The sequence below is a fragment of the Channa argus genome, chromosome 18 (assembly GCF_033026475.1).
Source record: "Channa argus isolate prfri chromosome 18, Channa argus male v1.0, whole genome shotgun sequence".
NCBI lineage: Eukaryota > Metazoa > Chordata > Actinopteri > Anabantiformes > Channidae > Channa > Channa argus.
In genome coordinates, this window is record NC_090214.1 from 2866106 (window position 1) to 2888945 (window position 22840).

Below are 22840 nucleotides of genomic sequence, written 5' to 3' on the forward strand. Positions count from 1 at the left end.
GTCTTTTTCTTTAACATCCACGGTAGACAGCGACATATCTGAGGGAGCTGGGCCTGGAAGTGGCACCTAATAAGCAGACTGGCAGACTTGGCCTTTCTGCTGCATTAAGACAATGCTGTTATTCCGGTTTAGAAAGCCAAATGACTTCCTCTTAAACACACCGAAACTCATCTTTTCCAAACAAAAGTGTGCACTGTAGTATCTGTACGTAATTAGAGGTACTGATACAGTAACAGTTTTGGACACAGCCTCATCCATCATGCCCACGGACCTTCAGGATGCAGCCTCAGTCACTTAATCAAACTGCCAGACATCTATGTAAACACATCTGGACTTGTTTTTGGAATTATTAGTTTGGGTTCTTGATTTTATTACTGTCCAACGTATTGTGGCTGTAAACGATGAGAACTTCATATACTTTTGGGGAACAAAGAGCGTTCTTTGGTTTAACTGTATATGTATATCCAACTGTAATATGCAACATTTGTGCAAAACAATGCACTATTCACTGCAGTAATGTAGCTGGGTTTGTGGTCAAACACAACTCTGCCATTCCTAGAAATGTTCTTTGTGTTGGCTGAGTGATGATGGCTTAGCCAAGCACTGTTGGGTTTCTCATTTATGATGCCTGTGGTTTCCTCCTGTCATTAGAAGTGTGCTGAATGATAACCAGCAAGCTTCTGAAAGCACCAACAGGAGCAGATACCTGTTCGAAGCTTTGTGCATTTGTGTGTTTCATACACAAGTTGAGCGTCACTGCAGCTGTGGACAATAAAGCCTTTATTCACGGAGTTGGACACCGGCTGATCCTGACAGACCTCTGATGGACTGGAGACAGAAATGGTCAACAAACCAGCGTTCTCTCTCCAGGGTCCGGGTCATTTATTATGACTGGCACTTAAAGGATGGGATCTGGTCTGTACTTGGTGCTTTGATTGTACATGAGAACAAGCAGAGAAGACTATATCTGAGCACTAATCCAGTGTCTGGACAGTGGACAAGAATCTATTTTAAAAGAAAACCTCAGCATCTACTATAGTTTCACCTAGTGTTGTCCCATGAAGCAGCACATTTTGGACAACTCTAAGACCACATATGAACCACAACTGCCAGGTTAGAATTTCAACACAAGCAGAAATTAGTGCATAACAGACCCGATCCATGTTATTTTACTTGGTTCCAGTAACAGCTGTGAAAAACCTCCAGCTTCGCTCATTGGTTGAAGTCTCAGCTTTACCAACACCTCCCTCTCTCTCTTACAGTGGGAGAATATCAGGCCCATCTGCCATGTTGCATAGAGGCCTCTATAACTATAAACTGTAAATTTGGATTAGTTAAAAAACAATGCAAATCGATTTAAAAAACCAAGTAAACTGCAATAGAAGTTGTATTTGTACTTGCAAATGTGTGTTAAGTTTAAGCAGATGCTTTTATACAAAGCGACTTACTAATAGAAGACACTAGGGACAACTACCCCATAGTTGTCCCTAGTGTGTTCTATTAGGTTCAGTTTCTCAACCAAGGACACTTCAAATTGTAGCCAGGAGGATCTGGAATCAAACCACTTACGCTGTGGTTCATGGATGACTGCTCTACCAAGTGAGCTACACCGCACCTAGTTCACACAGCTAAAACAACAGTGTACAATACTTTAAACTTTACTTGGAAATCAGTGCGGTGTACTCAGAATTATTAGTCTATTATTTCAAACTACAAAATCCTTTTAAGTCCAATGTATGACTTTCTACTTTGGACACATTGTCTTCAGACATGGTTTGTTAGCCACCGATACATTTAAACTTGCACTTCGGAAGATTTCAATCCTCCCTCTGTTCATTGCAAATGCCAGCAGAGGAGACAGTCAGTGGTCAACTGCACTGGGGCGATGAACATTTATATGTTCCTACTGTACTGTACATGAATCTATTAATACTTACCTGCAAGTTTTTCCGACAGACAAAGCATCTTTTTGCGAATCGCTGCCTTCTATTGCTGTAGTACTGTGACTGACTCATTTGTTGTTACTGTACCTGATTGTTTTAAGTTAACTTTACTCCAAAACAATTAGGATATCAGTTCATTTGCCCTTAAATAACCTCTAACTTGATAAAAAAAAAAAAAACAAGTAAGAAGTGAATATTGTTGAGTAAAACGAAGTAAATAATGTCTTAATACAGTTAGTACAGCTAAGGGATTTTACAGGGTGGAGCTTCAAGTTGTAAACAAGTCAACAGTTCAGATGCAGATTATTAGTGCTGCTAAGTTTACTACTGTATTTGATATACAGTAATATGTGAGTGGAAGTAAATAAGCTCCTTCATATCCTTAGAGTGTGTTTTATTGTATCTCTTTGAGCCTTTGAGGAAGCGACGGCCATGGCTGAAGGAGTTGTGTTTTCGGCTTTGACTTCTTAAAATGACATCTCGGGAACACGTTAAGGGAACTTCTTCAAATTTGGCACAAACATGTATTGGACATGGAGATGAACTGATTAGATTGTGAAGGTCAAAGGTCATTGTGACCTCCAGCCCAGCTCTTTCTTGTCAACTACATATCTCAGGAAAGTTTTGAGGGAATTTCTGAGGAGCACCTGAAGGTGCAGGCACAGATGTCCACCTGAGTTCACAATGGAAACGGATTAGGCAAGAACACAAACTGCAACCTTACTGCTTGTTGAAGATGGAAAAAATCCTGCAATTCTAGATTCACTTAACTTTACTGAAGCACCAAAAACCAAACAAAACTCAACAATCTCACAGTCATGTTGTATCGTTACAGCAGCAAAAACAATATTTTTAATTAGAATGAAATAATAGTTTTTAAGATGCCAAACATTGACACTGAAGGTTGTTTAACTCAAGCGAATTTCAGGACAAAGCAGACAGAGCAGTCACATGCCCGGGAGGCCCCCCGCCTGAATATTTTTTAAATAGGAATTTGTTTCCTTAATATCCAGTGTCAAACTGACTCCACAAAATGTCAGACATTGTCAAATGAACACCTCCAGTAAACACTGTCACTGTGACCCAACACGTTTGCCATGATGTTGTTGGTCAAAACACATGAAGCACACACTCTGCAGGCTGCGCAGCACAGATTGCACTGTGCACGGCCCTTGTTTTCTGTGTCCGTTGGATGTTCTACTGAACAACCTACAGCTTCTGAATGGCTTTACACAAACACGTCCATACACATCAGACATCTACATCTGTCAAGTGTGTGTATTTTTCTTCTTAGGGGTTTCTATAAACTCCCCGGCCTGTTGGTTACACCCTGTTTCCTGTTGGTCCAGATCTCTGACCCGCCCTTCCCCTCCCACTCACCTGCAGTACAGTTGGTTACTCACCTGTTGACTGTTGCAGCTCATTAGTTGCCTATTTATCTTGTGTGTCTCTGTACTATAGGGCTGTTGTCTAAGTATTAATCCTGAATCCCGTCCTGTGTGCGTGAACTGTCTAATGTTTATCTGGTGCCTGAGAGCCGTGCATTTGAAGTGTGACTCAATGAGTCTTGGAGAAATCAAGATTAATCAAGTACTTGCTGTCTTCTACATGTTGGAATCGGGCATTATTTATCATGGAATAAAATAAAGACTAAATTTTGTCCATCCCGCCGGTTTCCATCGGATAAACAAAAACATTTTTCCGGCAGCTTCACCTCCGTCATTAGCCGTAGCCCTTTACTTTCATCTCTCCCTCCTCTGTCCTACTTGGGGATCCTTCCTTCCGCCTGTCCCGAGCGGTCACACATGCATGAATGTGTACATGAGTCAAGCTCTTAAGGCGAGATCCTGCTGTAATGACTTCCAGCTCAATCTTTTGTTAACAAGCATTTCCTAGTTGTGCCTGGGGGACAAATCTACCGTAACTCAGAGGCCCAGTGGGAACATGGAATATGTGTTAATACCACCTTCATCTATAGTCCATGTTAAAGTGAAGCCTTTTTGACCTAACAACCAGCGTTGGTAGTATCACCATAATAGAAAGTGATCAAGTCTTGGTTATACTTTTAGAAGTATTCAAATCCATTGCTTGTTAGAGCTGCTGCCTCACAGCCAGACTGTTGCAGGTCTGTGTCCCTGGCCGGCCGAGGCCTCTATGTGTGGAGTTTGCATGTTCTCCCAGTGCTTGCATGGATTTCTTCCCACGGTCCAAAGCCGTGCATGCTAGGTTAACTGGTGACTCTCAATTAACCGTAGGTGTGAATGGTTGTCTGTCTGTGTTCCCCCTGAGACAGAGTGGAGAACTTTCCAGGGTGTAGACCACCTCTCGCCCTATGACAGCTGGTATAGGCTCCAGCCACCCTGTGACCCTACACGGGATAAGGGGCTACAGATAATGATTGGATATTGGTATCAATGTATTCTCCACAAACTGAATCTTCTCATCAAAACAACCCTCTCCCCTCCTACATTTTTCAAATATGCCCAGTATCTTTAACTTGTTGCTAAAAAGCAGAAATAGAAAGAAGAACAGCAAATGTCTTTCTACAGCCGAAAAATACCATCCCCACTTTTAATTAAAAGGAAAAGGAAAAGTCCACTCTCATGTAAGACTAACTGAGTCCAACTTGTTGGTGTGACAAGAAAGTGCAAAGTGATGGGTTTGTGTCTCTTTGCTGTGAAGTTAGTAAAACTTAAGACAGTGAAGTCCCTCTCAGTTGTTACTCTTCCTCGCTCCTCTCCACTCACTATCTCGCCCATCTCTCACAGGAGGGGGCAGGTAAAACCCAGTCCATAAGTTAAGGCAATAAAGTTTGTTTGAGGCAGGGGCACACAGGAGGGGCAGAGGAGCTTGAATTGGAATCTTCAAGGGCTTCCCAACATGGACGGGATTAAAGATATTTACTGTTAACGGAGCCTCAATGAGCTGCTGTCAGTGTGCCCAGAAACTGGGGCTGCAGTACTGCACGGGATGAATCTGCACCCATACTGCGCAGCTAAAGCAGCAACAGCAGCCTCCAGTGGAAAAATGAGCTTCACTGTGAATCGAGAAGAATTACAAGCAGCAGGATCTACATCGTACATTGTGCTGTAAATTTAAAAGCGAGGTGTTTTGCTTGTTCTGTACCAAACAACGTCTCTACGTGTTCGCTTCAGTGTTTTTGCGTAATTTCATTCTCATTGTCTTTTTAATAACGGCTGAGATGGTTCCATGCTTTAATACCTATAAGCAAAGAGAATTCAGAATGAAAACAGCCTGGCGTTAAAGCAGCACAGGGGAGCGCATTGGTGGTGGTGATGAAAGTTATTTCAGGTGCATGACAAGAATTTGTCATTTTCACAGACAGGATTTTACACTTCTGAAGACTGTGATGATTTTATCTTGTGTCATGATGAATCATGAAACAGCTAAAAACCAATACTGCATGAAGGGGAGCTTGCTCATGTGACTGGCCAATAGCAGAGGGGAACCTTAGACCATGTGCGGGTCAAACTGGTCAAGCAGAATGACAGAGTTAGGAAGCACCAAAGAATCCAGCAACTAGGGAAGCAGGTGAGTGAGTGGGCAGAGAGGGTCAGGTGACGAGAGTTGGTAGACGGCCGATTCTGTTGTGACAGGACAGTTGGCGCACAGCAACATGAGAGTAATGATAGAGATCTAGATGAAACAATGACGAATGCCACATCTTCTCCATTTCACTGCAGCAAAAGTCGAGCTGGTGCAAACAACATGTTGCTCAGTCTGTCTTTGCACGACTCCAGTACCCAGCTTCCACTGTCAATGGTCAGAATTTGTGTAACCACAATCCACCTAAGAGCCTGCAACAGCCCGGCTGGCAGTTCTTCCACACAGCACCAAATGCTAATGTCAGAATGTCAAACTATGTTAAACTAATGTCTTAGTTTAGTGTGTTAACACTGAACGCAAAGCCCAGCTGCAGCTGGTCGATGTTTTGTGGTTACATTTGACAAATTGCAATTTTTGACCCAATGTAGGAATGAAAAGTGTGAGGGAAACATAAATATGCGCCATGCGTGACAGTCCAATGATTCATTTCAGTTTGTGTCCCCAGAGCCTTGTGGATGCCATCCGTGGTCATGAATGTGTATTCTCCAACTTGCTGGCATAGGAGAAATAAATTTATTAAACATAATCAAATGCATCACCTCTCAAGATGCATGAATGGGCAATAAAAGCCCAAATGGGAAAAGAATGAATGTTGCACAATCCAGTGTCACAAGACAATAGTTGGAGGAACGACCCCCCTCTCAGCTTCCCTTAAATTGGAACCAGGAGAAACCAGTGAATGGACCCTCTGTGTTTTGAGGTGTACACATACACACACACACACACACAGTATATATATAGTCAGTTCTGTTGTGTGGATGAAACTTTCAGGCAAATTGTGCAATCAGTCTCAGTGAGCTTTGAGCTGGCAATGTGCAGCAGCTGTCTGGCTGTAGTTTTACTTTGCCTCCATGAAAACGCGTCAGGTTTTGTGGAAACCAGGCACAGAGGGGGGTCTTTTGAGGGTAACTTCCAGGAGGCGGTTTCCCTTGCTCCCCCATAATTATTTACTTTATACATTGCTTTTAACCGACCAGGGATCCTTCTGAGAAAAAACAACTCTACTTCAGACAGAACAGAACTAGAACAAATAAGTAAAACTCCTGATTCAAACTCCCTATTCACAGTAATGACGCAGATTGAATATTGGGGGCAGATTCAAGAGGAAAACATGTTTGATACAGATGAAAAAATAAAACCTAGTGGATGGTGAATTGTGTTGGCAGAATCAGAATCAATAGGCAAAATGATTCTTTTTTTAGTAATTAGAGGCCACAGATGGAATTTACCAGAGCCAGCACAATTTCATGCGAAATGTTTTTATTAAAGGAGAACACAGATAGATGAGGAACTGATGGGAAGAATCTGGACAAATGAATCAAGAACATACTGCAACTAATACAAATGTTTCCATACGGGATGGATGAGCTGACTGAAATCATATTAATCCTACATCACATCTGCTGTATTCGTCTCTCTTAACACTTACTTACCAGCTTGTTTAAGTACTGACAATTACTTTGTGGATGGCTCCTTGCTCTCAGTCTCACTTTTTAGTCGGATTTTGAGATATTCTGACATCTGTGTGCCATTCATTGCCCAATTGTAAGACAGATTAAAGCATAATGTAGTTGGGAAGAAAATATGATATTTATACAGCAGTGGTCTAAAGTCAAATGGAATGGAAAATCTTACAAATCTTTGCTAGTGCTGTAACACCCCACAACAAGTTGAATATACTTTTCTAACTATAATCCAGACACTGAGACACTGAGAGAGATAGAGCACGAGGCAGAATGACATTTAAAATCATAAATGGGCACAAATCAAGAATACTGTTAACTGTGAGGGGAATTAACTCTATTAATAATAAAATACCAAATTTAAAATAAGTGCTTTTTATTGTCTATGCATACGTTTGTACGGGTTTATGAGGAGATGCCAGTGCAATGGGGTCTGTTTAAACATCCTCTAAATAAACACAAAATCAGGTGCGTTTGTTTTTTTGCAAAGGGCAAAGGGTAGTTGGAGAGTAGATGTGATCTGTGCACAGCTAAGAAATCAAACCTTCACTAGGTGCTGAGCACTTTACAATGCACTGCTTTATTAATTCACATAGGTAGAAACACAATGCTAAGTGCGAGGGGGCACAAGTAAAGAGTCATGAAGACTCTCAGATGTAATGTCTACACGCTGGGATGCGTTAGGTGGCGGTATAAACTTTTTGGTTGATTTGTGATCCGCTAACACGCAAAAAAAGAAGAAGAAGCTATTCTCGTCGTCACTTCCTCTTAAGCCCTCCCTGGGTCACGTGACGATGTATTAGCTCGCTGACTCTGCTATGTTTGTCGTTTGTGCTAACATTGTAGAAATGCCAATTTCCCCGCTTTTGTGGGTTGATTGTCGTCGAGGGATGTTCCGCAGCGGTTCTAGCGCCCGTTTTTACCGACGCCGGGAGCGAAGTTTGATCCAGAAAGCAGCCGCTGTGGGCCTGCACGTCACGTGACCATCATGCGGCTGAGCGTTTGATAAAAAGATGGCGTGAGCGCGGCGGAGAGGACAACAAACCCCGACCTACCGAGCGCCGCCGACTGAAAGCCACAGCGGCTGTTAAACTAGCAGGTAAGTTCACTCTAAGCTTGGGAAGTGTTGATTAGCGGTGGCTTAACGCCGCTGTTGTTCACACACACACTTGTGTTTGCGTTGTGACCTTTAAAGGATTTAAGCGTTCGTTTTAAGGTGCTGACAGCGGTGTTTGTTAACGCTCCTGGTTGCTAACGTTAGCTAGCGACATGACACTGCGTGAGAGCAACATCACAACAATGTGGGGGGGCAGTTAGCTAACGTAGCTGCTGTGGGAATGGGTTGAGAAGGACAAGGTGTGGATGGCGATGTTATGTTGTAGAACTTTTATTTTTTTAGGTTAGCGATACAAATGCTAACATTAACCGTTTTCCCGTTTAAGTTAGCTTCAAGGTAACTCGGCTAACGTTAACCGCTAACTCGTGCTTAAATGTTATCAGCACGTTCACTAACGCACATCACAGGTAGTTGTAGACAAAGTTGCCGGACACCAATCAAAGGAAGGGGGAGAGGGGGGAGGTAATAACAACATAATGCTGCCTTTTGTGAGCGCACATTCAAGCTGTTGACACTCGTGAGTACAAGCAAGTCACCCTGGTTACTGGCCGTTGTTACCTTTAGCATTAATAAGGGCTGTTTGACCTCCTGTAACGGTTGTGTGGCTTTCAGTTGATACTGTTAGTTTGTGGGCACATACTTGATTACTGCCTTGTCACTGACATGAATGTGAAAGCATGTTGGAGGTTTCGGTTACTGAGAAAGCTAATAGCGCTGCTAAGTACAGCGTCCCCTGATCTAACCAGTCGAGTTTAGCTGGGATGACAGAGCCAGTCAGTATTAAGCTTACTAGCTGCTGGAAAGTGTCTAGACGTTAACAAGCGATCTATAGAGACGTTAAGTCCTGTACGTTGTAATTATTAATCTGCTGCGCTAACGAGGAAACGGGGAAGCTACGTTGAGAGCGATCAAGGAAGTTGATAGCAGGGATTCCAAGCACGTGTCTTGTTTTGGGTCACTTTAGAGCTAGGTGTCGTTACGACACCCGGAGTGGAAACGTTTCTGCAAAATGGAAAATGGAATGGAAATGAAATGGAAAAACTTAAATGTAACAATTTTAAAATATTTTCGAGTTTAACTTCCTTGACGTGCGCTTTCAGACCTACCATAAGAAGAATGCTTAACGTTTTGCCTACGTTACGTTGACATAACACACTGCATGTTAACCGTCACATCGGTCGTCTCATGAAAACGTCAAGCTACATTTTTTTTTTTATTAGAAACTAGGCTTTGGTTTTACATAACATTTGATTTTTCATCCCACACTTCTGCTTCCACGTGGTTCAGATATTTAGTCTAGTCTTTTTTTTTTTCACATTACTGTGTTGGTTTTCTTATTTAAAAATCTCTTAGCATATGTCCACTTCAAATATTACTTTTTGGACTGTAGCCTTTGATATATTTTTTGAAATCGGATTCTTGGCAGATTTCTTTGCTTTATTGCTATGTCTAAATATGAACATTTTTGTCTTTTGCTGAGAAATATCAATTCACTCATGCAATTATTTAAATTGGTCCCAGTATGAATTCTGATCAGCTGACACATTGTTGACATCTGTCTATTATCAATAGTATTGTTGGGGAAAATGCAGTTAATTATTTATAAGCTAATATCATCAGCACTGCACTTTAATAGAAATTAATAGAAAATGTTATACATTTCTTTCAGATGGATCCTGGACAGGATTTACTGCTCGCCGCTCTAAGTGAGAGTGGCATTTGCCCTAATGATATTGGCCTGTTTGATGTTGATTCTCAGGATGTTGCACAGCCCTCTACAACCCAGCAAGTAAGATAATCCTCGGTTTTTGTCCTTATTGCACCAAAGCAATTATTAACATATCTATGGCTTATTGGTAACTGATTTTTGTTCCTTTTTTAGTCTATCTCCATTAGTGCCCTGGATGTTGGTGTTGGTGGGACAGAGACTGTGGACGTTGTTCGAACTGAGCCTCCAGCTCCAGTCCCTATTGTTACTATCAGGGTAAGAACACACATGTTCACTTATTTATTATTGAGAACACAATGTAAAGTTGAATTGAGATTTTAATCAAATTAATGGCATATGTCCTCTCGATATCCCCAACAGCAAAAACCTCAGCCATCAACCACCACATTTGTCTTAAATCAGCTGAATCAGTTGCCGTCATTAGGAGCTGCTGTGACCAAACAGTCAGCTACAAACCCTATCAAACATACCATAACTGTCACCAAGGTCGTCCATGTTGCTAATTCAGCTCTGCGAGGTTCAGCCCTCTCCTCCACAATTATTAGTCCTTCAGCGTCCACTGTAGTGCCTTCTAATAGAGATCAGGCAAGTTTATGGAACTCATGTTTTGAATGTTCTCCATCAGAAAAACTAAAAATACAAGGTCGCTGAAATCAAATAAATACTCTTGTTTTTTACGTTTTATTTCCTTAGCAGTTTCAGCTAAAAGACCTTCTTAGGACAGGCCATGTGAAAAGCACTGGTGTTAAAGGCAACAGTCTGATGGAGCTGATGAAGCTAAAACCTCCACCTGACATTGCACCACCAGTAGCAACAGCAGCAGCCACAGGCCCAAGTAAGTTATTTCAATCAATGTTTGCCTTTTACTCACTATACCCATTGGGTCTTATTGAGATTAATAATTCTACACTTTTTATGTTGTAATCTTTTATTAATGCAAACTTCTGATGTTTAAGAAGTTAGAAATTGTACTGTTTGTATAAGGAAGACCAAAATAATGTGTTCATGTTCACTAGTAGATCCCACTACATGTGATCCATTCAGATTCAGAACTGGATTTCCATTGAAAACACTTGTTTTGTTTGTTTGTCTTTTTTTTCAGGTGACATTAACAATGGAATCAAGAAAGAAGCACTGGGTAAAGATGGTGCTAGGATATGGAGTAACGATGACATTAAAGTGCAAAACTTTTCTCATGCTCTGGTTAGTATTGTAGTGATTTTAAGAAATCATTTGAATATAAACTGCCGGTCAATGTTTGTGGCTGGATTGGGAAATACTTAAAGCAGAAGAATATAGGGAGAACCAATTGTCTCTTTGTGCCAATCTCTGCACAGAAACACCCAGGGATGAAGGAAGAGGATGAGCCTGAGGAGGAAGAGGAAGATGAGTTGGGTCATGCAGAAACTTATGCAGAGTACATGCCCATGAAATGTAAGTGTAATTGTTAAGTTAGTGGAGTACACATCGAAATAATAGAATTTGCTATATTGAACCAGCTGCTTTGTCATCAGGGTTAATAAAAGTTAACAGTGTTTATTGGTAATATTATTGTAATTACACTGTTACCCTTCAGTTTTGCCACTGAAGAGAAACAACAATAAGATCATGTTACTCTTTTGTGGAATTATCCAATGACCAGTCTTTCTCTATACAGTAAAAATTGGCCTTCGGCATCCTGATTCTGTGGTGGAGACCAGTTCTCTGTCCAGTGTTAGTCCTCCAGATGTATGGTACAGACTGTCTGTCCCAGAAGAAGTCATCGATCGTGGCTGCCTGTCTGCTCTGCAGCTGGAAGCCATCACATACGCAGCTCAGGTAAGTAGGACTAACAAAAGTTTTAATGAGAGATATTAATTTATTTGTTTTCATAGCTACGGAAACTAAATTTAAAGAAACCTTTTAAAAAATGGAAAAAACTATAGTTTGAATGTAAAGCCTGCATCAAAAATACACATACCTGATTAGTGAAACCTATAATCATTTGGCAAATGTTGTTTTCCAGTTGATTTAGTTGTTTGACGTGTTGGGCACTTTTAATTTCGGTCTCTGTGTACCACAGCAACACGAGACTTTCCTGCCCAATGGTGATCGAGCCGCCTATTTGATTGGTGATGGAGCTGGTGTGGGGAAAGGTCGAACCATTGCAGGGATCATTTACGAGAATTACCTTCTGGGGAGGAAAAGATCACTTTGGTAAAAGCCAACATCTCTTGTTATATTTTATGTTCAAAGAGAAGCGGCAAAAAAAGTCTCAATGTGTGTTTTCCCTCCATTTCTGTTATACCAATAGTAGGAGTTAGTTCCTTAAAATAAACTTGTGGTGGTGCTTAATTTTCTGTTTGGGTGCCATTTAGTTATTGCACAAGAGGAGAAGCGTACATATAGTACACATAACATAAAGAGCCCCGGTTAGACCTACAACTCTGTAGAAAAATGCTGCAACTGTGTGTTGTTCTGGTGTTTTGACTTTACAGTATATTACGTGTCATAATTAAGTAATTCACGAAGTCTGTTACCATTAGCTATATTTTGCATTATGTGATATGTGTATGTTAAGCCCCCCTCTTGTTTTTATTGAGGTATTGAGAATCCTCTTGTATTTTAAATAAATACTTGTCCAGAGTAATTACCTTCGCTGTAGTTCCTCATCTTGTACATTGTGCCTTTTCGTTCAGGTTTAGCGTCTCAAATGATTTGAAATACGATGCTGAACGGGATTTAAGGGATATTGGAGCCAAAAACATACAGGTTCACTCACTTAATAAGGTAAGATACTTCAGTCATAAAAAGATTAACAAGTGATGATGATGATTTCAAAGTGTGATTGATTGTGTTCTTATAATTCAGTTCAAATATGGAAAAATCTCTTCAAAACATAATGGAAGTGTGAAAAAAGGTGTCATCTTCGCCACCTACTCCTCCTTGATTGGGGAGAGCCAGTCAGGAGGGAAGTACAAGACCAGATTTGATCAGCTTCTCCACTGGTGTGGGGAGGACTTTGATGGGGTTGTATCCTTTTATTATATAATCGCAGATACAATTGTAAATAGATAGTCGTGTATTCCCATTAAATATATGTACATTAATTAAACTTTCATATATGGAAATCATTGAAATACTTTACAAATTATTTTTGGCCTTTTTATAAAAGTGCAAATTTTCTTTATCTAAATGACTAAAGATTATCTATGATGAGTGTCACAAAGCCAAAAACGTGTGTCCAATTGGATCATCCAAACCTACTAAAACCGGGCTGGCAGTACTGGAACTGCAGAACAAGCTCCCCAAGGCTCGGGTTGTATATGCAAGTGCTACAGGTGGGTGGATATAATCAAATGTCTGCTTGATTTTAAAAAAGCGATGGTTACACTAAATACTGAAAATATTTATTTTATTATCTAGGTGCCTCTGAACCACGAAACATGGCCTATATGAACCGACTGGGCATCTGGGGGCATAAAACGCCGTTCAAAGAATTCGGCAATTTTATCCAGGCTGTTGAGCGCAGGTAAATTCTGTTTCATTGTCAGTGACGGCAAAGTATCACAGCCAGAATAACAGCCACAGACATGACAAACGTCCTTTCCCCTTTTAATTTTCAGAGGTGTTGGTGCCATGGAGATAGTAGCAATGGATATGAAACTGAGAGGAATGTACATAGCAAGACAGTTGAGCTTTACAGGAGTGACTTTTAAGATTGAGGAAGTTCCTCTGACTCAGCAGTATATCAATATGTACAACAAATCTGTAAGGCTGGTAAGTAAATGAAGTAGCTTGTAGAATAGCATTTTAAACACACTGCTTTTATTTTATTGTTTTATTGATTAATTAATTTGTGGTTTTCCCCTCAGTGGGTGAGTGCACGTGAGAAGTTCCAGCAGGCTGCGAATCTGATGGATGCAGAGCAACGCATGAAGAAGTCCATGTGGGGTCAGTTCTGGTCAGCTCATCAGAGGTTCTTCAAATATCTTTGTATCGCATCAAAAGTCCGCAGAGTTGTTCAGCTGGCCAGAGAGGAAGTCCAGAATGGAAAGGTGAGACTTCTGTTTGCCTAGAAAACAATATAGTAACAGTATTAGATTTTGATCTGGGGTGGGGGGGAAAAGTCAAGATTGTGGAAATCTGGTGAGGAGCAGTTGATTAACCCCTAGTTCTGACAAAAATGCTGTGCTTGGGCTCTACAGTCTTCTGTTTGACACAGGATTGAAAGAAAACTGACAAAATCCCTTTAGGATAAAAGAAACAACAAAAAAACCCAACATGAAATAACTTTTTCATTTTGATTTAAAAAAAACAACAACAACAGGTCCGGGAAAACTTTTCCTGACAACATAACCAAGCTTTACAACAACCTGTGCTATGTCACACACAATTACTGAAGATTCTGCAGCCTCCTTCATAGGGCCTTACTCTGAGTATTGTTCTGCTGCCCATCTAATGTCCTACATGTACCATAAATTCTGATTATGTAACAAACTGCTAATGCAGGCCGGCTTTAAAGAAACATTGTTGAGGTGAAATTTCTTGCTCTGTAGTGTCTTCAGTATAAAATACTGAAAAGCTGTCTGTTCTGCAGTGTGTGGTGATTGGTCTTCAGTCCACTGGAGAAGCAAGAACCCTCGAAGCCTTGGAGGAGGGAGGAGGAGAGCTCAATGACTTTGTGTCAACTGCAAAGTACTGACGTGATACCAGTGCATTATCTCTTCAAATGTAAACCGGATGATATGTGTGTGTCAGTGTAATGTCACGTTTTTGTTGTAGAGGTGTGCTGCAGTCTTTGATTGAGAAGCACTTTCCAGCTCCAGACAGGCAGAAGCTTTACAGCCTGCTTGGCATCGACCTCTCTGCTAAAAAGACACCCTCTCCCAGTGACACTGCTGCTGAAACTGAACAAAAGGGCAAGAAAAGAAAGGGTAAGATGTAGCTGATGTCTTGTACCTTGACCCTTATGAGCAGATTTATGTGCTGATCAAAATCTTTAGTTGTAATTTCCCCCCCTCCACCACCTTTTTTCTGATCATTTCTCCAGGTGCTGAGATAAAAAAGCAACAGAAAAAACGACCTCGCGCACATGGTGGTCTGTCAGGTACGAGCTCAGAGGAGAGTCAGTCAGAGGATTCAGACAAAGAGTCTGGTAAAGACAGTGACGACAGCTTGAAATCTGTCAGCTCAGCCGATGAAGACGATGATTTCAACCCATTCAGAGATGAGTCTGATGACGACGAGGAAGATGGTGAGACTACTGAGAGAACTTGTGGACGTTGAATCAAATCAACCCCAATTCAGTGCTTAAAGGGAACGTTTGTGCCGCCTTTTTCTTAGATCCATGGCTTATCAGGAAGGAACCAAAGAAGGCGAAGGATAAGAAGAAGAAAAAGAGAAGGAAGAGTATTGATCCAGACTCCATTCAAAGTGCCTTGTTAGCATCTGGGCTGGGCTCCACCAGGCCTGCATTCACTTCCTCTGTAAACCCCCCGAGCATCCCAGCTTCAGGTAAGCATGTTACCACATGGTAAAGCGGATTTTAGCCATCAGATTTAAGCTTTTTAAAGGTTAATGGCTGATCTGTTTTTTACTTTTTCATAAGTCAAAACAGAGATTCAGGATAGCTGCCTAACGAGTCAGGACGCAGTGGAACATGCCCAGAAAATGAAGAGAGAACTGCTGGAAAAACTCGAGAAGCTGGCTAATGAACTGCCTCCCAACACTCTGGATGAGCTAATAGATGAACTGGGGGGGCCAGAAAATGTAGCTGAGGTATAAACACTGGTCAATGTAGTCGGAAGACTTCTGTTAATCAATCTTTTTTATTTTATTTTTATTTTTTTATTTGCGGTTTGTATTAGTTAAAGCTGAATTCTAATTTGGTGTGTGTTTCATCACTTTTCTGTTTCCTTATCTGCACTTCAGATGACGGGCCGTAAAGGTCGAGTGGTCAGTAATGACGATGGCAGCATCACTTATGAATCTCGCTCTGAGCTGGATGTGCCGGTGGAAATTCTCAATCTCACAGAGAAGCAGAGGTTCATGGACGGAGAGAAAGTGAGGACAAAGCTACTGCGGAATTGTTCTTCTGTATCAAATTGCACAGAGTAGAAAGTTTTTTTTTTTTTTTTTAAAACCACTCACCTTCAATTAGAAAATAGTGTTGGTCCATTTTACATCTCAGACTCTAATTGTGTATTTTCAGTTTGGCGTGTGAAAACTAATGTCGATTGTCTGTCTTTTTCAATTAGAACATAGCCATCATCTCAGAAGCTGCCAGCTCAGGTATATCTCTGCAGGCTGATCGCAGAGTCAAGAACCAGCGACGCAGAGTCCACATGACACTGGAGCTGCCGTGGAGTGCAGACAGAGCTATTCAGCAGTTTGGTCAGTAGATGCTAAGCCATGGGATCCTCTGGATTATGTTCATGTAATAAATTTGACATAAACAATATGGTTCAAAGTATATTCATATCTCTTCTGGCTGGTTTGTTTTGGACACAGGGAGAACTCACAGATCAAACCAGGTCACCGCTCCAGAATATGTCTTTCTCATATCGGAACTTGCAGGAGAGCAGAGATTTGCATCCATAGTTGCCAAAAGACTAGAAAGTCTGGTAAGGACTCATCGCATTTTCTATTTTAATAATAAATTCTTTAATTCTGTTTTTTTTTTTTTTTTTTTTTTTTTTTTTGAAATTACATGTATATATTTATTAATTAGGACATTTATATACCCATCTTTCCAACAGGGTGCTCTCACTCATGGAGACAGAAGAGCAACAGAAACACGAGATCTCAGCAGGTTTAATTTTGACAACAAAGTAAGCACAATCAGAAATTGTCTAAAAGAAACAGTTAACATGTTTTTGGGTCAGTCACTCACTCCTATTTATCTTTGCTACAGTATGGCAGAAACGCTCTGGAAATTGTGATGAAGTCGATTGTGAAGCTCGATTCTCCGTTAGTGTCTCCACCCTCTGACTTTAAAGGGGATTTCTTTAAAGGTATTACTCATCGGCTGTTCCAATCAAAGTATTTTCCTCTTTAGTCTGACATTTAAACAGCCTCTTTTTTTTTTTTTTTCTGTAAATCACACTCAATTGTGTGACCATAGTAATCATATTTTTCTCCTGTAGAAATTCAGAGTGGATTAATAGGTGTGGGCCTTATAAATGTGGAGGACAGGTCTGGTACACCGTCACTGGACAAAGGTAGTTTTAAAAATAAATGACATTACAGCTTTTCTTACTCTTAAAGTCATATACAGTACTCTGATGCTGAAAAGGTCAATTGTAATCTGTTTTCTTTGTTTCTTTCTGCTGTAGACTACAACAACATCGGGAAGTTCCTCAATCGTATTTTGGGAATGGAGGTCCATCAGCAAAACGCCTTGTTCCAGTACTTCTCTGACACACTGGCAGCTGTGGTTCAGGAAGCGAAGAAGAATGGAAAATATGACATGGGCATTCTTGGTAATTAACCATTTTCTCCAATTTTGTTAAATTTAAGAGCTTCCCCCCCTGTGAGAAAGCATTTGAGCCGTAATCCTCTGTCAGCGCTACTTTGGATCTGAAAGTTTCTCCGTCTGTTTTGTAATAGACCTTGGCTCCGGCGATGAGAAGGTGAAGAAGGTAGATTGCAGAAAATTCCTAACGCCGGGTTATACCACATCAGGACATGTTGCTCTGTACACGGTAAGTTCAAGTTTGTGTCCGTTTAGGATGTGGTTGGATTGGAGTAACATTACCTGACTTTGTGTGTGTTGCTTTTCACAGGTGAGTGTGGAGAGGGGAATGTCGTGGGAAGAAGCCACTCATGCTTGGGCAGACCAAAATGGAGCAGATGATGGCTTCTATGTACAGGTAAGGCAAGGCCACGGGGAGGTTTGTCTTTTGGGCTTGTTTTTTAATTATTCTGACTCTCATCCCTAGTATGGTTTGAACTAAAGAAATGCAACATCATATTTCCTACAGTGGCATTTTTCCTGACTGGTATATGCCCACATCTTTCAAATGTGACCTACCCATTTAGCAATGCAGACTTTAAGTCATAAAATTGTCTCCATGCCCAAGCTGGCATTTATTTTCTCAGACTTCCCCAAAGATCACAGACAATTAAGCAGCTGCATTCACAAGCTCAGTAGTACTGACTTTGATTAGCAAACCGATTTTCATGTGTACATTTATGTTTTGTTCTCAGATGAGGAACAATAAAAAAACAGCCATTCTGGTCAAAGAGGTGAACACTAAGAAGAGACTGTTCCTTGTGTACAGGCCAAACACTGGCAGGCAGCTCAAACTGGAGACCTATACAGACATCAAGAAGAAGTTTAAAAAGGTTAAACATTATTTTATTAATGTCACTATGAGAGCTCTGAACTCTGAATTCTTTGAGGTGATTCGTGATGTTTTTGCTGTATTAGGTCTTGTCAGAAGATGCCAAGCAGCACTGGACTGACCAGTACAAGTCATCTGCAAAAATATGTTCTCATGCATATTGGTATGTGCCACCTAACACGATAGATATGTCTGGTAAAGGAAAAGTCATACAATCTTAATCATTTCTTGCCCAAATACTCACTAGAGCACCAAATGTGGACTATTACAATGCAGCGAATGGTCCCAGTCAGTCGGCTTTTAAAATGGTTTGCTTCTATCTACTGTGTGGTGGCTAAGCTTGATTGGTGCGGTGTGGTGTTGTGCCCACAGGCGGGGTAACTGTAAAAAGGCGGCAGTGGGTCTACAGTGTGAAGTTGGTCTCCGGTGTAGGACTTACTACGTTCTGTGTGGCTCAGTGCTCAGTGTGTGGAATGAGCTGGAAGAAGTGCTCACTCCAGTCAGTGGAACCAATGTGAAAGTGCAGATTGTCCGACTCAGGACAGAGGATGGACAGAGGATAGTTGGTAAGTTGAAGGACCGTTTGTTCCCATAAGTTTTATTTGGTTTGGTGCTTTGTTTCTTACAACTAGCCTCCACCATCCTTCCCCGTCACACAAATTCGATTCTTCGATTTTAGGTTTTTATAGTCTAGTAGGTAACAAAAACATCTAAAATATGTAGGCAGTAAGGTTGAGTATGACACGTGTTTTCAATTTCAGCCCGTCTGTACATTGTAAACCTCTAAACCAAAAGTGGGGCTGTTGTGACAGTGGGATGCACAAGATGGGATTTCCACAGTCAAATCCTGAACCATTCCTTTAATGTTTCGGCGTGATCTTGTCTTTGCTGACAAAGCTTCCTAAAAAGAAGTTCTTCACAAATTCAAGTGACACGCTGAGGATAAACACCGCCACCCTCTGTTATAAGTCTGTTAAATATTAAAGACGCGCTCGGCAGCAGGTGTGCTTAGCATAAAGACTGTACACAGAGGAAAACCGGTTTGTTCCTGAACATAAAACAGTCTCCCAGAACCTCCAAATCTGCCATCTTAACATGTAACATATTTACTTATTATGTGGAAAATCTATGTACGCAAGAATTTCTTGGCCCAGAACAGTAACTACTCTGAATCTGTGAGGTTGTCAGTGGTGCCGACATGAGTGGCATCAATCTTTTGTTCTAACTCTGAGAGAAAGCAAAACAAACATTTCCCAAAAAAAAATCAAACCAGTTGTGGTGCAAGTGTTAACAGATTCTTCTTAAAGCCTCATAAGTCACTCACAACCCTCTGTTTCTTTCTCAGGGCTCATCATTCCAGCAAACTGCGTGTCTCCGTTAATAAACAAGCTCTTGCAATCAGACCAGAGCCAGCAGCTTGCCGTGCAGGAGCAGCAGAAGCGACAGCAGCTCCACCCTCAGAGTCTCAGTCATGCACCCAACACATAGTTCGGGGTGGACCATTCAGCTTCCTGGGCTTCAACCCCATCTTTACACCTGGAGTTTGCATTCTGCTCTTAAAGGGATCTGGCTCCATGTCTATCTCTGCAATGCAGGCTTCAGGGCCGCTGTCCCTTCTTCTGCACCCTCACATCCTCCCCGTGTCGTCTCAGAGGGTCTCAGATGTTGCGCTAGCTGGGTTAATACTCACATGTGAAGCAGTGGTTGTACAGAGAAGACATTTCAGGGTTTATACGTTTTTTATGTTAATCTCTTTTCACCTAGAGAGATTTGAAAGTTGATGTGTTGTCCTCTGACATTCAGAGTGGAAAGATTTGTGATATATTGATTGAGACAGACTTGAAACCTACAGGGCACGTTGACCTGTGGCTGTTGAGTTTTTGAGTCCAAAACCACTATGTCTTTCAAAGTTTGAGAACTGCTTTGATTCATTAGAAATGGCTATTTAATGCTTGACTACAATCTCATAGTAATATATAATAATCTGTTTCACTCCTCAGACATTATTCAGCACTAATATGGGAAAACAAGTTGTTCTTTGAAGTAGACAAACTCACATTAGTGCAGTAGACTGCAGGAAACCTCATGTATGGTTTCTTTTTTCTTTTTTTTTCTTTTTTTCTGATGCTCTGTAGCTGTTGTTCACCCATGAGTTAAAAGACCAAAATATCATTGTCAGTATCCGCTTTCATCTACGCTGCACAACAAAAACTGATTGACAACTTAAGCCCCTTTTCCACTGTAGTGGCTCGTTGACCCATAACCTGAACTAGTACGATACAATTATGTAAAGCTGCTTTACTGCTGCATTTTGCAAATCAATGAGGTTCATTTAAAAGGACACATGCTTTCAGACATGTGTAATAAACAACAGCAGGACAGATGTGGTCACTTGTTTTAGCACTCTCCGTTCTTTGTTTTAAATGAATCAAGTTTCTCAGACGTCTCGTGGCAAAGGAACGTTTTTGTTTGCCGTAGTTTGACAAATCAGAGGCAATGACCTGCTGTAGAAAATTAAAGCGATTTGATGTCAGTCGAAACAAAAGCAGAACCTCGGACATCGTGTACAGGTTCAGGGATGGGTCAGAAAGTCCCTGTGGCGTAAAAGACACGGTGTATTTCCCAGACCACTTTGTTTTGCACATGGGTCTCAGTTGATCGGCATTCCTTGGTTTGTTTCATATCAAAATTCATAATTTAGTTCATCTTTGTCCATATTATAGCATTTAACAGTTAGTTAAATGTGCCTTTACCAGTACAAGCAACTACTGCAGTCAGGCCCCTTAACAAACACTTAGTAGGAATGTGTGCTCACTTTCAGAATCTGTGTGCACGAAGGAACAAAACGTTTCCAAAAAATAACATTGTAAAAGATTTGATACGGTGGATATTGACCTTGGGAAGTTGAAGACGCTTTACCGTTCGTAGAACGGAATTGGCAGAAATATAAGAAATGGTTTGGATCCCTATGATGTAGTTGTAGGCAGTTAAACATTTATGTACCAATTTCAACATACGGGTGTCCATAGAAACATATATGGTTGTTGAAAAATGCATTTCTTAAATACTTATATCTGCTTAAAACTACATAATAGTGCTCTAAACAACTTATTGTCATATGCTGCTTTTTAAATGGGAAGTGTTGCCAAAACCTTCTCCTGCTGTTTTAATTAAGTAGGTAACATCTGTGAAAGTATTCATTTTATAACTTGGCACCTTTTGGAAATGACAATAACTGTGGGTTAAACCCTGGTTGGATGTGATGGGAAAGGAAACTTGGTATGAAGCAGCCGAGGAATTCTGAGAAACGTGACATGCACATGCTCGACAAAGACCGTCAGGTTTTTTGTTTTTTTTAGTAGTTGATGTGCTCAGTGGTTAATTATTTTCTGTCGTAAGCCTTTTGTTTCTTTTTTTTTTTTTTTTTTTTTTTTTTAATGGAAATCTGCTCAGGTTCAAACTCATAAATACTCTTTGAAAAAGCGACACAAAGAAACTCAGTGTATCTAAAAAATGCATGACAATAGCTCAGATGCTCTGTGGTGGGCTGTACCCGACTTGTAATAAACATTGATTGCGTCTGTTGAATAGTGCATTTCTTTGCTTCCTCAACCGTGTATTGCCTCACTCTCAATCTGCACTGGAGGGCACAAACCTACGCCTGGATACATGAGATGTCCCAGTAGCTGATAAAGGTTTTTTTTTTATTTTATTTTTTTTTGCCCTCCCATGCTCAGATATGTTCCTAACCTTTGTCTCTGCACTTTCCTGTCCTTGAACTGATTTACTTACAGACAGGAAGGAATCATTCAATGTGCATTTTGTACAATTTGCTAAAGGATCCAAATAGAAATTTCCATGCCACATGTCTCTGCGTGAGGCCTGTCCTGCTCTCTTAACTGGACGTCCGTTAACTCCACTGTCCATCATGGATGAGCAAACATCTCCTTTAGTGTCACTGACATGTTCTGTACATTAGGCTGCTAACTTGCTAATACTGTGTTTTGTTTTGTTTTTAACGCCGTCAAATGTCGCGGCACATTGGCTCCTGCGAGGTTGATACACTTGAAGGACTTATTTTTTCTGCTAATGACTGCACGGGTTGCACTACTGACAAGAGTTGTACAAAGATTCAATATTACCTGTACATGAATGAGTGCAATGCTCAATAAAGCTCCGTATACTTCTACTTCGCAGCAGTGTTTGTTATAATACAGAACTGCATCCTGTCACAGCTCAGTTACTTTTTAAACGTGTATTTGCTGACGTGGCTTATTTTAATCTTCCCGGCCTAAGAGTTGTATCATTTAAACAAGCTTGTTACTATGGCTAGTTAATGACAAATCAGCTGACACATTTTTTTCAAAGGCTTGCAACCTCCATGTTTATCATCATGTCAGATATGTCCTTTATATGCTTTTTAAAAAAAAAATGCTATAAAAAGTATGAGTCTAATGCTCTTCTGTGATCACTAATAGGAGGCAAACAGTTTTTTTTCTTTACCACGCTTTAGTTAACTATTATAGAGAGTATAAAGTTTGATGTCGGCCTCTAAAAAGTAGTGTAAAAAAAAAACTAGGCACATTTAAGTAGTGTAAGTTTACAGAGGTATCTGCTTTATGGATTTGAGAAAT

At 40.7% G+C, this 22840-nt stretch overlaps 1 protein-coding gene across 3 annotated transcripts; it reads left to right on the forward strand.

Moving 5' to 3' along the window:
- Positions 1-7803: 7803 nt before the first annotated feature.
- sbno1 (strawberry notch homolog 1 (Drosophila)) lies at positions 7804-22395 on the forward strand. Of its 3 annotated transcripts, none has more exons than XM_067484074.1 (33): positions 7804-8132; positions 9820-9939; positions 10033-10134; positions 10240-10464; positions 10573-10714; positions 10982-11082; positions 11217-11313; positions 11537-11697; positions 11942-12075; positions 12558-12648; positions 12730-12891; positions 13064-13199; positions 13285-13390; positions 13485-13638; positions 13734-13916; positions 14459-14556; positions 14644-14795; positions 14912-15115; positions 15205-15375; positions 15470-15639; positions 15793-15924; positions 16119-16254; positions 16372-16484; positions 16620-16691; positions 16775-16874; positions 17007-17081; positions 17196-17342; positions 17470-17564; positions 17646-17732; positions 18070-18207; positions 18293-18369; positions 18579-18772; positions 19552-22395. In XM_067484074.1, the coding sequence occupies exons 2-33, from the start codon at positions 9820-9822 to the stop codon at positions 19692-19694; spliced, it is 4218 nt and encodes a 1405-aa protein (XP_067340175.1). In that variant the 5' UTR covers positions 7804-8132; the 3' UTR covers positions 19695-22395. The 3 variants fall into 3 exon arrangements, with proteins under 3 accessions (XP_067340175.1, XP_067340176.1, XP_067340177.1); XM_067484075.1 differs by having other exon boundaries at positions 10576-10714; XM_067484076.1 differs by lacking the exon at positions 10240-10464.
- Positions 22396-22840: the final 445 nt, after the last annotated feature.